We start from the raw sequence: 17,662 nt of genomic DNA, 5'->3' as shown, positions 1-17,662 counted from the left end.
GCAGCAAGGGGCGGCGATCCCGGCGGCCGGGGCACGGCGCAGAGCTCCCGCCCGCCCCGCGGGGCCGTGAGACGGGGAGGCGCGCCCCCGCTGCCCTCCTTCCATCCTTCTTTCCTTCCCTCCTTCCTCCCTTCTTTCTTTCCTTCCCTCCCTCCTTCCCTCAGCCCCCGCAGCCCTCGGGTTTCTGAGGGAAGGCAGCTCGCCCCACGGGGTGGTGTCCCCTAGCTCTCTCCGTTAGGACACGCCACCATCGCCCCACACGAAGACGGCGAGAATATGTTTTATTCCATGCGTTTTCTCTGGGTTGAGCAATCTGGAAGGTAAGCTGCTAACTGGGATCTGTCGGCAGACCTGCCAAGGCTGTGTGGTAGGGAAGCCCTGCTACCGGCGTTCCGCTCGCGGAAGTGTTGCTCTCGCTCCTCAGCTAAACACAGGTTCAAGAGTCAAAGTGCGCAGGGATATCGCAGATGGGGCTCCCTTTATCTGATCCACAGGGTAATGCACCAAAACCATCTTGAGGGTTTCAAGGCCAGGGATGTTGTGTGGTGGAGATGTGTGCCTGGCTCCGCGGCTAGCAGCACATCCAGGACTAAACCAGCTGACACTACATCTGACCACCGTGCCCTGTGTCAGCAGCCCCTGATGGGGGATTGCGATGTAAGGATGCCAAAGGTGGCCAAGGTTGGCCTGGCAGCTGCACGCCTTGCAGCAGGGCTCGGCTGCTTTGCGCAGAGGCTTTCAGGCTTCCCCTGTGCCTTGGCAAAGTGCTCCGCTGGAGGTGATTTCCTGGCACGAGATGGCACCAAGTTGAGAATAAAAATCCCGGAGTTTCCTTTTATGGAAAGGCTGATCTTTCCTGATCAGCCTTGCCCTGCTCTAATCTGCAGCTGGGTTTGCTGGAAGTGGTCTTTGGTGCAAATTCTCTGGGTTCAGCACAGGGCACGCCCTCCTGCCTGAATCTGACCAGTTTGGGACCATTTTTAGCAGGCTTCTTCCCTATGGCAGACAAATGATTGACCAGACACCTGACAGCCAGCCCAGCTCACGGAGCTCATTTATCTCCTTGGGAGTTCTGTATCTGGCAGGCCATTTGCAGATATTTCTGAGTGCATGTTGGAAGCAGTGGGTGCAGGTGGAAGGCTGGGCTGGCAGGGCTGTTAGGCTGAGCTGTGCTGCTGTGAAATCATGTGTGAGCTGACCTGGCCTCTGGACACCCATCTGGGAGTGGAAGTGTCCCTGAACATACAGAAGCCAGCCACTGTGGTGCAAGCAGCATGTCCTAATCTCACTGGAGCAGGTTAGGGCGTCTGTCTCTGGCCCAATTCCTCTGTAATTACTTATACAATGAGTAACAGCTTCCAGATGGCCTGCTGGGAGAGAACGAGAAAGAAACTTACTCTATACCCCTACCAATTAGGCTATTGAGCTATTGATTACCTTAGGTGGTTGCCGTAGTGAGGTGGTTGTCCTCATTTGCTGTCAGCTTTTGACCACAGGGAAAATGAGAAGCCTTGCCAGCAACACCTCAGTGAAACCAGCACCTTCCCACACAGTGCAATGAACTGGTGTTGACCAGCATAAATATCCAGTTTCAAAAAACATGAGCCACATTCACGTAGAAAGCACAGAAGCAGCCTTCCACCCAGATCCACATCTCGTACTGCTCAGAGCTTGGTGTTAGTTGCTTGCACTCTTTCAGGTGTTATGTTGCTCAAACCATTCAAACAATAACATGTATTTAAAGTATTAACTGCACGGGATTAATACAGTTTTGATTCTGCTTCTTTATCATTTTTGACATAATGTAAACACGGCAAGCAATAACATGTATTGGAAAACAAACTGTTTCTTAACTGAAACGCAAGCAGTACTATAAGGAAATACATCACACACAGTGGTTTCAGGTGGCATCTTTGATTCTTTTATAGGAGTGTTATGCAAATTGTCTTTTGAATGTCATCATGAACGACACGGCAAGAGAGGCTGGATCCTCCCTTTGGGATGTTTCTGTCTCAGGAACCAGCAGCAAAGCTGCATGACGCCCATGTCCTAAGTCACAGCAAGTGGACCCGGAGAACAACGCTAAAAGTTTTTCGTCTGGATTTTTTCTCACACAAAATCGAATCAGTTCCATGGAACACAGTGGACTTGTGCTGTGTAGCAAAGAACAGCGTGTATTTGCTTTTTCTCACCCTACAATAGATATTTAAATGTCTTCCAAACTCAGAGAGCGTATTTCATTATTTTCTTGTAATGCCAGGCCCCATCTCCATGGGCTCTTATGTGCCCCCTCATGTCACTGTGACTCCACTCTTGTGACAGCTACTGTCATCAGTGGAATTTTGTGTTTAATATTGGGAAGCATGAGATTCACATCCCTCTGGCATCTTCAATTTAAAAAACCTGTGAACAAACCCCAAACCCCCCTAATGGATCCAAGCAATTCCTTCCTTTGAGCTGGGAAGGGCTCATTTCCATCACTGGATGTGGCTGTGAGGAGTCACTGGAAGTGTCTGTGATGTTGTGAAGAACAGTCTCTCCCTACTGCTTCTCACATGGAAGGCATGGGTAGGAGATCAGTGGGATGGGTTTCCCTCTATAGACAAGAGACAAGAATATCAAGCCCTGCACTTGATATACTGCCCACCTGTCTGAACTGACTTGTGGAAATACACTGAGGGATTCTCCTGCTCATAGGCACAGGCAAAAGCTACTGCAAGTGAGGTAGGAGAGCACTGGAGGCTCGCTGATGCTGCTCAGCGGTGCTGTGAGGCACTTTGCAATTTGCCCTGACAGCCTGGGAGCCCTCTGACTTCCCGTGGTTCCGTTCTCAAGTATGCAGTTTCAGGCTGTGTGGGGCTCAACTGCACCTACAGCAGCAGAGATGAGTTTGCAGGTGATGTTCACACCAAGCAACAGTCCTGTTTAGTGCAAGAGCGGGGTTCAGAAGTCTGAGCTCTGTTCTCCTCTGCTTCTACAGAGATGTGTTTGGAAACCTTCCCAGAGAATGACTTGGTAAGATAAAAAATCATTTAAAAATGCAAGCTGCAAAAAAAATTTTGATAAGAAAAAAATGTTAAGTTTGTCCTTTTCTGGGAACAATGTGTTATGATTTATTACTTGGAAAAACTCTATTTTTGTTTGGATAAGCTGCTTAGGAAGTGAAAGGCATGGGATCATGCCCTCTGTGTATACACACATGTATGTAAGTGGAAGGTGTTTGCCCATTCTTCAGCAACCATTGAACACCGTGACCAAATTTAACAGAGGGGTGGAGGCCTCAGAGCTAATAAGGTGCTACCACTTTTATCAAATTAGATGTTCAGGAAAGAGACATCCTGTAAATGGACTTGTCAAAATGAAGAGTGCAGCGGGAACTGAGCTTCTGTTAGATAATAGTGAAACCATATGAGAGAAGGACCTTAAAAACACCCAGCTGCAGGCAAAGCTCCTCATCTTCTTAAGAATGTGCTCCAACCAACACTGAGAGCCGTGGGGATCCAGGTTCCATTTACTCCTCTGTTCATGGAGCTAACTGCTTAATTTCCCTTTGGACATCATTATTAGCAATAACATATCAAATTAGACAGTTTGATTTTTCTCCCAATGCAATGCTTCTAGTCAAAATCTCTCTACAACTACCTGAAGGGCTCTCCAAACTACCTGAAAGAAGATAGCAACCAGAAGGGTGTTGGTCTCTTTTCTCAGGTGACAAGTGACAGAACACAAGGAAATGGTCTCAAGTTACACCCGGGAAAGTTTAGATTGGGATATGATGGGGAATTTCTTCCCGGAGAGGGTGGTCAACCATTGGAACGTGCTGCCTAGGGGAGTGGTGGAGTCCCCATCCCTGGAGGTATTTAAGAGATGTGTGGACATGGCACTAAGGGGCATGGTGTAGTGATGGGGTAAATTGATGGCTGGACTTGAAGGTCTTTTCCAATCTCAGTGGTTCTATGATTTTATGAAAATCCACTTCTTACATTTCTGAAATGTTCTTTTCCAGCAAATTTAATAAAATACACAGCATTCCTTTATCACCTTGAAAAACCTGTTGGGATTTTGACGTCATGGAAGTTCATTGCTAATGGTAGTTTTATATATCTGAACACCAGTTAGTGTTTGGCTCCACTCTAATCTCTCCCGTTGCTGTGCTTGTCCATGCTGTTGCTTTGAATGGCTGAGCTCAGTACAGCTAGTTACCTAACTGCCACCATCATTAGCCTTGCTTCCCCTGATTTAATGTGATGCTTAGCAAATTTTTCCATGGTGTTATCAGTGGTGTTCTTAGCTGTCTAACTTTTTTTTTTTTTTTTTGGTCAGTTCTTCTGTTAATAGTGTTTGGACATTAAAGAATGACAATGTAAGTAAATGGATTCAGAAGAGCAGTATTGTCATCCACATTCACTGTGAAACTTGGATGAATTCCTTAGGATCAGATATAGCCATGTGGCACCTCTATTTTGAGCACTGGGGTTTTCTTGTACAGAGATGTCCTGCAATTGTCACCTGCTTATTTCTAATCACTAGAGTACATTTCCAGAAATATTTTGGGAAACATACCCTGCTAGCAGGATTTCCAGTGCTAAAAGCATAGAATAGTATGTTTGAAAGTCCCTCTTGTGCAGGCTGTGCACTGTGTGCAATAGCAAGAATGTGATGCAATTTATGAGTGTCTTATGCCTCAAAACGCCACCATAAACAAAATATTAAAAGTTTAATATTTCAAGAAGCATAGTTCCCTAATTCTATTTCTCTAGCATTTCCAAACCTCTTTTCAGAGGCTAGGTTTGCAAAAGGAAGATAAACTTAAGACCCTGATTATTGTTACCCTGAGTAGCAACTTGATTGCTTGAAGTGGTTGTCCTCTCATGTTTAGCTTTAGGACACAGAATAGAGATGGAGTGACTTCCAGAGAAAGAGAGCAACAGAGGCAGGGCATCCCTGCCCATGGCAGGCAGGTTGGAACTAGGTGATCTTTAAGGTCCCTTCCAACCCAAGCCATTCTATGATTCTATTCTAAGAGTCAGAGAGCTGCATTAAAGTTACAGAAATAAATCAAGTTCCTATTGACATTTTGAACGAAACCTCCTTGGCAGTTTGTTTTCTATTTTGCATTCAACAGAAATGTGAACGCATGCAATTTGCAAGCAAAATGATTTAAACGTGAATGCTTAATGGTCCTGAGAAGAAACCTTGGGGTTGTGTAACCCCCTAATACCAACACACCTTTTAAAATCAATAGGCAGTGCCACAGGATTGAAGGAAGTAGTTAAGCTACACATGAATGCTGAGTATTTAAATCTGGCTGATTTGGAGCCTATGGTTTATTTGCTAGAGAATTCTGTTCTTCAATTTAAAAGAACAAATTTCACAATTTATTTGTGGACTGTTCATGCAGTGAGATGTGACATGCATAAATATTTGCTCAAGAGAATAATTGGTTTGAGAATAAAATTTTGATACAGATGTCCCTTTAACTGAAAAGGATAAATAAGTTACATGCTTGAACTTTATTCTCATGGCTTTGGGATCTTTTGTTTATCTAAGGTGTTCAATTTTGCATCAACAGAATTACAATTCAACTAGTTTGCTTACTCACAGTTAATGTATGAGAAAGGGCTGTCAAAAGTTCACCAGAATGATCAAGGAAAATTGATTTTTTTTTCTGAGTAGATCTTTTCTTTATTTCATTGTTTTATTTCTGTTGTTTTCCCTTTATCCACTATTTGCTATCCAAATGATCTCTGTTCACGTGTCCTAGCTGCTGTTATTCTGAGATGTGTTTGCTCTAGGTACACAGTGTAGGTACTGTGGTTATGCAGTTCAGCTCCCTATGTTTCCTCTCTAACCAGTGCAGAGAGACAGCCTCTTCAGAGAGAAACTGTGCTTGCTGCTTTGATATGTTCCCTGGAGGAATTTGTCTCTTCCTCTTATCTACAGAGGAAGCCTCTGAAAATGAGCCTCCTCACCTTGGCACTTAAGAATACTCTGAAAAATGTTCCCTGCCACTATCCCAGTGCCCTGAGTAGCTCTTCTTTTTGATTATTTGATGTGTTCTTCCATTCATACTCAGGAGTGTCTTTCACCAGTTCTGGCACCTCCCTTGTTATCTACTTCCCATCCTTCTTCGTAATTCCTAGTGCTTAATCCTTGTGCTCCCTCATCCCTTTCATCCTTTCATCTCCTCTCTTTCTTTTAGCCCAAACATTTCTTCTGCCAGAATCCCTTCTTTTTGAATCTCAGTCTTAAGAGTCATTTCCCCCCAAACTGCTGTTTGCTATTCAGTTCATTCCTCCATTTTTCAAGTCTCTCTAAGAGCTGACTGCCTTGCCTCTCTTTAAACCCCTTTTTGATCCTTTCCAGTCCCTCTTGTACTCTCTGTTGAGGCTGCCCATGCAGGAGATCACAGACACATACACTGCTTGCAAATGTTTCAAGGCAGTTACACATATTTGCACCAGCTCTCTATGTTTATCTAATTTGCATGTCAGACATCCTCAAAGATGTAATCATCACCAAATGCAGATCAGAGAAGAGGTTTTGCCTTGGGCCCAAGGGAAAACAGCTGTCTGCAGCTGTTGGCTTTGGTTTAATTCATTTCTTCTGTTTTCCTGCAGGACTCATTACACCTATTTCTGATAGTGTCTGGACATTTCAAGTAGCAAATCCCTGTCATTTTGGAGAGCAGAGATAATGCCATCAACCTTGGTCTCTCCCAGGATCCTGCTGGGCCACACCATAGTTTTTGTGGTCTCTTGGACTGCAGTCTTATGGCTGTTGCAGGATGCTGGTGAGTGAGTGGTGAGTGAGGTGTGGAAGGCAGAAAGCATGATTATTTTTACAGCCAAACTTTTTTTTTTTAGCTTCTGCACAAGCAGATTAATACCCATTTTGTAAATGTCACATTATAGTGTTAGCAATTCACAAATCATCAGTGTGATGATGCACAAGGAATCACAGAGATAGAAATGGCAGTTTAGGGGGAGCACTTTGGTCGCAGATGGGTTTAAGGGAATCTGTCTTTTCACTCAGCAGGTATTCCATATCTGTACAGTAGCATTAGCTGATCACCATTTGAAGAGAGCTTCTTTCATTTTGCTTCAGAATAGGCACTTGTGGAGCACCTGCAAATTGACCTATAAGTATTGATGCCATATAATATATGGCACACTGTAAATATTGATTGTCTTCCACCAGCTAGGAACACTAGGTCAAATGCATCTGCCAACACAGCAGATAGCCATAGCCAGAGAGATGCAGTGCACCCCTGTGTAAGCAAGCTGCTTGCCATTTCAAGGAACAAGGACTTCACATGCCTCAGTGTCATCCTTTTCCTCACTTGGAAGGTGATGCCCATGACAGTTTTCTGTTTCTGAAATGCCAGTTTCCACATGGCATCTTCCACAGAGGGTTCTATCACTTTAGTGCATGTTACTTGTATCAGTTGCTTTAATGGCTCCTATTTGATTCAGACCAGTATTAGAAGTAGTATTAGAAGAAGCAGTATTAGAAGAAGCAGCAGCATCCAAAAGGATATATAAGGTTACTGGAAAAGAGGGGACAGCCCTGTTTCTTTCCTTTTAGTTATCAATATGTCTGCAGTCAGAGCATTAATGAAGTTTTGCATTCCTTCCTCCTCCAGAGATAATCATTTTCCAAGCAAAGCAGAGTTGTATCTCCTTGCAGGGTTTTCATCACAGATGGGGACTCATTGACTGGCAGAAACTTGGGGTGCTAAGAGTTAAGAGCACACACCTGAGAAGTTTCTGAAAATCCTACTGCATTACGACTAGGGATGTTGTCTGGAAGCACAATTGATTATGGTGACAAATCCTTCTTGAGATCACATGGGATTTTGGAAAACAGGCCAAGAATCTAGCCATGTTTTTTTCTAACTTGTATAGTCCAATGCTGGAATTTTTTCATGAACATCTATGATTTAGCAGCCAGCACCAATAGCTGATGAAAATCTACCAACACACTGGAAGTGGCAAGAAGGGCTTTGTATCTTGATGTTGTATAAGTTCTTCCCCTTCTCCAAACTACCCTCAAATATATCACCAAGCAGTACACACCAAAATCAGAATGTTTAACTGAGGTACTGTCTTCATTGCTACCTGAGAGCAAAATGAGAGCTGCAGGAATATTAGGATAGCTCACGCTGCAAACAAGAAAAAAAAAATAGCCAAAACCTCAAATCTAAGTACCTAAATTTTGGACCCATCTTGTATGAACCAGGTGTATGCAGAGACATGAAGAATAGCATCATTTGTTGTGTATGTTATCTTCTATTCAGTGGCAGGAACGTGCTGTTCCTTTCAGTAACAAAATGCTGAGCCTGGCCTTATTTACCCCTGAATGCTATGCACAGCTGATTTTGCAAGTTTGAAGGCAGAAACTATTTGAGAAAGGGTACTTGATCCCATCCTTCTATCAGTTCATGTTTTCCACTCAAGAACACTGGCTTCTCAACATCCTTGTGACATGAGTACTGTTTTCAGCAGGGAAACTGCTGTTCTGGATTATTGATTTATTATTTCTTCAGTGGCCTTTTACAGATAAAGGATCCAATAAAGACAGAGCAAAACAAGAGGACAAAAAAAGAGTAAGAAAATTGTATGTGAAAGGTGGCAGTTATGTTGAGGGAAGCATTCCCCTGTGTGTACCTAAAGAGATTTTTACCATTTTCCATCTTCCCTGGTTTGGAAGGTTGGACTCTACCTTAAAACATAAGGTTGTGATCTTGCCCCACCCAGTTCCTCACCTTACGCTGTAGCTTCAAGCTACCAAACAATGAAGAGGGATTTGGCGTTTGGGGGAAGGAGAAATCTGGCAGCATAGTCAGATTAACTACTAAGCTTTATGCTTTGTTCCTAGACATGCCAGATATCCAGGTTTCAGGTCATTTGTCAGAAATCTGAGCTAGACTGTAATGAGATGTTTAGTACTCCCAGACAGCTAACAGCCCGAAATGTAGACTGTCTCTGTCAGATCCAGATGCCCTTCATTCTAGTAGTGAGGGTGAAATGCAGGAGACAATTCACATCCTTTTTGTGAGGAAAGACTCCATCCTCCCTATTCATTTGCCTTTTTGTGTCCCTTGCTTTCTCTGTGGATCCTGTGCCTGTTGTCCCTGTTGCTGTTGCTGTTATCAAGGCTGAAGCCAGTTCTGATGCTGCCATTGTGACTGAGCAGTAGGATGAAGAACAGCAGCACTGTGATCCCTTGTCTCAGGGCCATCTGTATAAATGTTGTCCATGCAGAAATCAGGCTCTTCTTCTTTCCAACACAAAGTACGCTACACTTTCTTTCCCACCTCAAAAAATAAATAATAATAATAAATAAATAAATAATAATAACAAACCAAACTAAACTAAAATAAAATAAAAAAGTGTGACTTCCTACTGAACAGAAATGTTGGAATGCTATGGTTTGGCATGAAACAAAATTGTGCCAGGGACTGTATTAATAATTAATTGATCTGGATGATCCCTGTGCTCTGGCACTATTCAGTTTACTTCCAGAGATGGAGCTAGAGAAGCCCACCTGCTCCAGATCTGTAGCAGAAACCTGCTAGCAATAGAGGAGCCACTGTCCTAGATGCCTTAAAGGGCTGAGTCATGTTGTTGGTGCCCCCTTCCATGAAAGAAGGCTCTAAATTCAGGATATTTCAGGGATGAATGCCTCTCCCCCTACACAAATAGAAATCTGGGCTCTATAGTCCAGCTCCTAGTTCAAAACTCTCTCTGATCTGCAAGCCTAAATGTAGGTGACATTGTCCCCAGGACTCAGCCAGCATTGACCTGGAGTTGCACTATTTACAAAATCTCTGTGCTCCAGGCATATCAGAAAAAATGTGGCCAAACAGTTCTGCCAGTTTGCAGAACAGGATTCCAATATCTTGTCTGTTTTGTTTTTGAAAATGCAAGTGCTTTCAACCATATCCCACATAATCTTGTGGGGTTTTCTTCTGCAAGACAAGGCAAAATGCCAGCTAGAAGCTGAGAAGGAAACTGGCAAAGAAAAAAAATGTCCTTGTGTTTCAAAGGGCTCTTCATGCTTTCCAGACAAATTAAAAAATAAATAAATAAAAATCTGTTTGCAGTAGTTGTATAAGTATTCCAAAGACATCATGCACCTGTATAACTTGTAATCAGACCCATGCCAGCCTCCCCCCTCACTGAGGAACTTGAAGAGATCCTGTGATGCAGCGGGATTCCAGCCGTGTGGCAAACAAACTGTGTACCCCAAGTTGTTCTGTGGGGTGACTCGAAACAAAGAGAAGGACTTCTGGGATCACAAGCAACTCTTACCACTTCAACCTACTTAGTAACCTACTCCAGTAACCTACTTAGTGTCTTAAATACTGATTGAAGAATCTACCACTGAGCATTCAAGCTTGGAAGTAGTTTGGCTCAATTCACAGTGTTTCTCTTAATCTATTTCAACTGAGGGGCATTCAGCAGGTCAGTTGCAAATACACGCATATAATGAGGTCATCTACACTACATTTCTAAGGCATGATTTGTTTTATTCTAACCTGGATTATTTAAATACAAGAATGTGTCTAGATCTCCTCTGAATAAAAAGGGAGCCTGAAGAGACAGACAGGTGCATTGTAAATGTTGCAAACTGCAAGAGGAGTTCTCTGAGACCAGCCTGAGTTAAATACAGAGGTATTTTATCCAAATTACTATTATTAGTCTAAATTGATAGTGCTGATTTAAAAGAACAAACAAACAAAAAGACAACCTGGAAAGCATTACACTGACTCAAAGTAAGACATATTCCCAGAGGACAAACATGCTTTTGGGTCTACACAGTGGTTCTTGCTCTTGCTGAGACAGGCAAATAAATTTTGGACAGCAGGACTAAAAAGCCCAGGAATGGAGAAGACAATAGGAATCTTAGACCGGCTCCAGAAGTGCTGATGTATTACTGTCAGGTTGTAGCCCACAGCAAGTGATTGAAGAAGTTAGATCTGCATAGGTGACTAATTTGATAGGCACACACGTGCTGTTTTAGAAGTTTCCACTACGTGCCTCTGCAGGTATTACTACCAATAAACCATCACTCCAGAAGGCCATCTGCTTGCTGTTAGCATGGCTTTCTGAAGGAGAGACTGTTTGACAGCTGGGCCTGCCATTTAATCACAGGGTGTTGGAGCTGGGGCCTGCCCAAAGGTGGGAGAGTCATATCTCTTCCTGGAAATGTGAAGGATTAAGGCCTGAGGCACTGCAGTCAGAGGAGTTCTTGTAGGCAGGATGTTGTTAATTTAGATGTTGCTCATGCAGAAGCAGACAAGGGATCTTTTGTATCACTGAACCCTTCCAGCTGGTTTCAGCACTACTGCTGATGGCCACAATGGTTTCGGTACCTGACCTACTCCCCAGAGGCTCACTCAGACATATCTCCAAGCACTGTATTCACAGTGCTGCCTGAAGTGCAGTCCATCAGTTCTTCAGGCAGCTCTCACACACAACAGTGGTTGCAGGGTAGCCAGGCTCATTCTTTTGCAAAGTTGACAGCCTACAAACATAAAGTAGCATTTGTAACTTTTTAAAACGTCACCTAACATCTTTTATTATTCATGTTGATGCCTCTTCTGCAACAGGCAAAGCACATCTGAGCTCTTCTCCCTGATGCTTTCCATGAACGGTAGAGCTGATTCTTACCCCTGGATGATTTTGGAGCACACGCATCCCAGGAATTTGCACAACTCTAAGATGCTATTCATAACAGGAAAAAAAAAAAAAAAAAAAAGATCTTGTGGACTGTTTTCCACAAGCTCACAATATGTATATTAGGAGCATATTAGGGGAATTTACTAATCATAGCCAGAGAGGTATTTGTACACTTAAACAGTGGCATATTGGTGACTAAGTTCTTCTGTGGATCTAGACCTGTCCACGTGCTCATAGGTGCACATTGCCATGGAGACATTTGGGATGAAGGCATTCAAGCTGAACTTTTCAAATTCCAATGCCTAAATTACACATTCTCTTCTGATTAATGCAAATGCCAGCAGTCTTTATTTATTTATTTATTATTATTATTATTCCCATAGAAGAGCAAGCTCCAAAACCTGTGGTTCTTTGGGAGCAGGTGTTGAAGTGAGCATGCTCCCCTGCCTGTCCAGATGACTATCGTGTTAACAGCTTAACAGCTGCCCCTGGGCAGCTTTTCTGGATACACCTGGCAGCACTTAACCTGTCAAGTGTGTTCAGAGCAGTGGGTCCCCACGTGCACTTCAGCCATGCTCAGGTCCAGCCTGGTGGCTTGCAGAGTAACTGCCTGCCTGGTTGCTCAGGGTGGCCTCGAGCTGCCTTTAACAGGCAGGGCAGGCAGGCTGGGGAAAAGCAAACTGCCCAGCCCTGTCAGCTGCCTCACGAGATGACACACACAGCTTGGGGCTGCTCATAATGCATCTGCCCAAACCAAAGCTTCAACCAACTTCCAGCTCACCTCTTATCTCCCTAGCCCACACCTTCTACCTCCATAATTGCAACCACAGCCAGAAGCTCCCACAGGCCCTGGTACTTCCGTGAGCACAGCAGCATGCTGTCAGCATATCAGTCCGTAGTTATTTGTGAGGCATTAGTTTGCACTTACTTCGTCTGGGATATTTTGGTGTTTTTGTTGTTGTTGTTTGTTTGTTTGTTTGTTTATCTTTTTTGAGCTCTGGATAAAAGTCTAACAAAAGCAGGGGGCAACAACCAGGTGAGGCCCTGGTCAGGCCTCAGCTGGAGTACTGTGTCCTGTTCTGGGCTCCCCAGTACAAAAAAGACAGGGATCTCCCGGAAAGAGTCCAGCAGAGGGACACAAAGATGATACGGGGCCTGGAGCATCTTCCCTATGAGGAAAGGCTGAGACCTGGGTCTGTTCAGCCTTGAGAAGACTGAGAGGGGATCTTATCAATGCTTATAAATACCTGAAGTGTGGGAGACAGGGATATGACCAACCTCTTTTCAGTGGTTTGTAGGGACAGGACAAAGGGCAATTGCCACAAAATGGATCACAGGAAGTTCTGCACCAACATGCGAAAAGAACTTCTTCACAGTGAGGGTGACAGAGCACTGGACCAGGCTGCCCAGGGAGGTTGTAGTCTCCTTCTCTGGTGATATTCAAGGCCCATCTGGATGCCTACCTGTGCAACCTGCTCTAGAGAACCTGCTTTGGCAGGGGGTTTGGACCTGATGATCTTGAGGTCCCTTCCAACGCCTACAATTCTGTGATTTCATCCCCTGCCATCATTGCTTAGCTGGCAGTTATGTCCATCTACCTAGAACCTCCTCCCTGCTTTCATAGAGTGACTTGGATTAGAAGAGACCTTAAAGATCATCTAACTCCAATCCTCCTAGGGACACTTTCCACTAGGTCAGGCTGCCCAAAGTCCCATCCAGCCTGGCCTTCAACACCCCCAGGGATGGGGCATCCCCAGCTTCTCTGGGCAGCCTGTGCCAGCTATGCAAGCCACCCTCACAGTGAAGAATTTCTTCCTAACATCTAATCTAATCTCCCTTTTAGTTTAGAATCACTCCCCCTTGCCCTATCGCTGTCTGCCCGTGACAGTCTGTCGCTATTTCCCAAAAACGGAGGGGAGCTCGGGCCAGACTCCTCAGGGAGACGCAGATCGCGGCCAACACAGCGAAGCCCCCCTCCGCTCCGGGGCAGGCGGGAGACGTCCAAACCTCGACCCGAGCCAGCCCCAACCCCTCCACCCGCCCCTTCCGCCGACGGGTCTGCTTTCTCCTCCTCCTCCTCCTCCTCCTTCTCCTCCCCCTGCTCCCAGCAGCCCTGCCCGGCATGGCGGCGCCCAGCGCATAGTGCCGCACGTGTGGCCGCCGCCACCATGCCGGGCAAGCCCTCGGCCCCCCAGTCGGGGAACACGCACCGGGTGAGCGCCCGCCTCGCCGGGCCGCTAGGGTTTGGTAACGGGGCGGCGGTGCCACCGACACGGGGCTGGGGGAGACACGGGGGCTGAATTTAGCCGTACCCACCGCTGGGCATCTGGGGGAAGGTGGATAAATTTTCCTGCATCGCTTTCACCATGTTTTGGGGGCGCATGGTCCTAAGGGCTCTCTGCGCTGGGCCCTTTGGTGCACGGGGAGCAGCCGGCTGCTCAAGGTGTTGTGGGGTGGGCTTTTAATTCTCTTCAGTTACAAACGTCCTCTCCTTCATTGGTACCGTGAGCTCTTTTTTTTGCATTAAGATCAGAATTGAGTCATTTGCAGATGGATTAGTGCGAACTGATAGTCCACCAGGTTCTTTGTCTGTAGTGTGCATGCTATTAAGAAGGGCTTCCTGAGTTTTGAGAACAGAGCAAAAACGTGTATGTCCTTTTGTTTTACAGTTTCTCACCTTTTCGGAACGCTTAAGTAATGTTAATATTGATATTATTCACCGGATTGACAGAACTGGAAGTTATGCTGAGGTGAGAAAAGCGACAGCAGTGGTTTTCTGCAGGAGGATCTCAGATCACAACACAAGTAGTCACACTCCCTGAAATATCCACTTAAAAACTTCTCTGGGAGGGGGGGAATTACAAAGAAGCTCATGGAAGAGTTGCCTTTTCTGGAGTCTCATTTCCTGCTTTGTTCCTCATTTCTTGAAATATTTCACAGTATTGCCATAGGGACTCTTTGACAGCATCACTCTGATCACATCCATGTAGCTCGTGGGCCTCTGAGCATAGAAGACATGGCTCTGACAGCAGTTCTAGGTCCAGTCCTGCAAAGACCTAAGGATGCTGAGTAGTTGCAATAGTCACAGCATGTGCATGTCTTTAAAGATCATCCGTGTGTCCTGTAGATCATCACTGAATGCAGTCTTTAGCAGGTTATAGCCTCCTGGTCTGCTGGATTGTTTTTCTGAACTTCCCATTCAATAGCTGTGATGATGCCAAAAGAAATCCCACAGTGTTTGTGCTGTGTGCTTTGTGGTTCAGCATCTTAGATTATGAAGGCCAGTCAACGGAAGTCTAAAAAACAATTATGTAAATGAGTCCTATCACCAGAAAATATTTTCAAATATTTTTTTGAACATAGAAACAGAAGTCTTATTTTCTGGCAAATTCCACAGCACCCTTTGAAATGAAATCATCACAGTTTTTTAAGATATTTTTAAAATGTTTGAAGCACTTGGTAGTTCTTTTCATTTAAACCTCTCATATTTACAGGCTGTTTTCACAGGAGCTGACAAACTGTTATTTTGTCTTTATTTTGACAGGAGGTTGAAACCTACTTTTTTGAAGGACTGCAGAAATGGAGGGAACTGAACCTTACTCAGCATTTTGGTACCTAATTTTTATTTGTTGATATTTGCCCTAAACTGTAAAAATACATTTCTTCTGCATCCAGAGCCTCCTGGGATATTTTCTATTCATTGAATTTTGTATTGGGCTCTGGAGAGCTATTAGTTTTTAGTTTCCTTTATGTTGACCAGGAACTGGACTAGAATTTTCATGGTTTCTTTTTTGTGCTTTACAGTGCAGTTCTACAAAGAAGTGGCCAACAAATGCCAGTCCTTCAACCAGCTCGTCTATTACCAAAGTACTGTTGTGCAGAGCTTGAAGACACATTTGCAAGTCAAAGGCAGTCTTGCCTATCAACCCTTATTAGAGTAAGTATTTGTTGACAAAATGTAGTCAGAAATCTGAAGGTATTACAAGTAAGTAATTCAAGTTCTGTTGTGAGTATTATTTTTCTTTATTGTACGTGAGGAAAGAAGTATAGCAATGAGATGCCCAAAATGGGATTAGATAATTGGCATTTATCTATTAGAGATTCACGGTCCTGAGTCTTTAGAAAAAAAATGCTTTGGTTGACATTGATCATCTGTATCTTGTTTAATGTTACCTACTCGAAGTATTTTGAATTTTCAAACTTATCTATTAGGCAGCTGTGAATGACGATACTTAAGTGAAAGTGAGAAGTAAGAGTGATGCCGTCTTTTCAAAGAGATTGTGCTAAATTGCAAGCAATGCTTGTCTAGGTTCTTACTGGCTTATTTTAAAATAAACTAACACTGTATTGTCTGAAACACAGTCTAGTGGTGCAGCTGGCTCGAGATCTCCAGGCTGACTTCTATCCACACTTCAATGACTTCTTCCTGGCTATCACCAATCTACTGGATACACAGGACACAGAGTTGCTGGAATGGGCTTTTACCTCTCTTTCCTATCTCTACAAATACTTGTGGAGATTGATGGTGAAGGACATAAGTAACATATACAGGTAAAGGCTGTGTTTAATGTCTGCCTTGATCAGCAGTTATTAAATGCTATAGGAATGCCAGTTCCAGATGAATATCTGGCTTAATGCTTCAGTATATAGTTGTTAGCATGCTTTCTCTGCTTTATGAAACAGACTGTGAGCTGTGTTATCGTATGCAGCTCCTTTTAGATCCCCCTGACTTGCACGTGCACTGCATTGGAGAAGGGGTACAGGTTGGTCTGCAGTTTTGAGTGTTTGGCCCTCTTTTCTCCCGGTGTGGTGGATGCAAGTGGTGATAGGAGAAAAAGCAGGTACCTCAGCTGGGTAGACAAAACTCAGAAAGACAATGACAGTTTAAACAAGTCTAAATTCTGCACAGGTCTCTTGGGTGCCTGTCAAGTAACTCAGTCATATTTGTATCATTTCTGTCTTTTCCAATTGCAGACTCCTAGAGTTAATGACATTAAATGGACTCCTTTGAGTCTTTAATTGCTGCTGTTGCTGCTGTTGCCTTTATGTGCTTAACTTCTTCCTGTCTGTTTAGTGAAAAAGCAGACAAGCAGTGCACAGTTTTGTATGCCGTGAAATTCCTTGCCATAGGGTGCTGTGCACGTAGAAGGTTGGCATAAGCTCACAGGGAAACTGACCAAGTTTGAGGGAATTTCCAAATGCATAGGAACCACTTCTGGCTTGAAAAGTCCTTGAGCTGCAGGTGGCTAAAAGCTGGTTTTGTATGTGCTTGCCCTGTTTTTAAACTTTTCCCAGGTACCTGCTTCTGGCTGCTGCTAGATACTGAATACAGACCTGTGGTCTTACCCACTATGATTGCTTGTTCAATCTTATGCTACTCTGGTAGCATTTTTTTATTTATTTATTTTTTTTGTCATAGTCAGTGGGTCCATGTTGCTTCTTACTAGAAGCCTTCAGTCTTTCAATTCAGAGCAGATGGAGCAAAAGATGGGTTACAGATTTCTTCCCCAACCCACAAAAGTTGTCAGGCATATTGCAAAAACATCTGTTTGGCTGTGAATCTGAGGCATCACTCTCTGCACTTAACATGTGCTAAGCCACCTGTAACCATTACTGATATTTACCAGAGAACTGCAAATACTTGTCACCCCTCTAAATTGTATCTTTGGAAAATTTACATGCACAAGAGAGCTTGTTGGCTCAGCTGAAGTAGAAATCTGGTATATCAAATCAACTTTGTTTTCACTTAGTGCTGCTGAATGCATCTGCTGAAAATCTTGATGCTGCAATTGGATCTGTGTGGATCCAGAGCTGTTTGAGGTATTTAGTCTGCAGCTTAAGCTTGGTGTTATCATTTGATCTTTGCAAGACTGTTCTTTACACTTGGAGGGTGGGAAGGAATGGAATTGAGGAAGGTATTTACCCTCTCTAGAAGGACAGATTCTTGGTGTTTGTAAGACATGACAATGTAAGCT

The 17,662-nt window shown here is 44.0% G+C and overlaps 1 protein-coding gene and 1 long non-coding RNA gene across 2 annotated transcripts in view; both read left to right on the top strand.

The window, feature by feature from the left end:
* The first annotated feature begins 33 nt into the window (after positions 1 to 33).
* On the top strand, positions 34 to 4,037 carry LOC110353601 (uncharacterized). Its single transcript, XR_002404314.4, has 2 exons — positions 34 to 320; positions 1,929 to 4,037. It is a non-coding gene; the product is annotated as an uncharacterized lncRNA (long non-coding RNA).
* Positions 4,038 to 13,744: 9,707 nt separating this feature from the next.
* The window catches only part of UTP20 (UTP20 small subunit processome component), a 64,768-nt gene continuing 60,850 nt past the window's right edge, over positions 13,745 to 17,662 (top strand). The window contains exons 1-5 of the mRNA XM_038173081.2: positions 13,745 to 13,900; positions 14,357 to 14,437; positions 15,232 to 15,298; positions 15,492 to 15,624; positions 16,050 to 16,238. Of these exons, the coding sequence (XP_038029009.1) occupies positions 13,856 to 13,900; positions 14,357 to 14,437; positions 15,232 to 15,298; positions 15,492 to 15,624; positions 16,050 to 16,238 (515 nt within the window). The 5' untranslated portion in view covers positions 13,745 to 13,855. The remainder of the gene's footprint in view (positions 13,901 to 14,356; positions 14,438 to 15,231; positions 15,299 to 15,491; positions 15,625 to 16,049; positions 16,239 to 17,662) is intronic.

This window comes from Anas platyrhynchos, chromosome 1, assembly GCF_047663525.1.
Source record: "Anas platyrhynchos isolate ZD024472 breed Pekin duck chromosome 1, IASCAAS_PekinDuck_T2T, whole genome shotgun sequence".
Classification (NCBI taxonomy): domain Eukaryota; kingdom Metazoa; phylum Chordata; class Aves; order Anseriformes; family Anatidae; genus Anas; species Anas platyrhynchos.
Note: the sequence above shows the minus strand (reverse complement) of the source record. Positions and strands in the feature narration are given on the sequence as shown.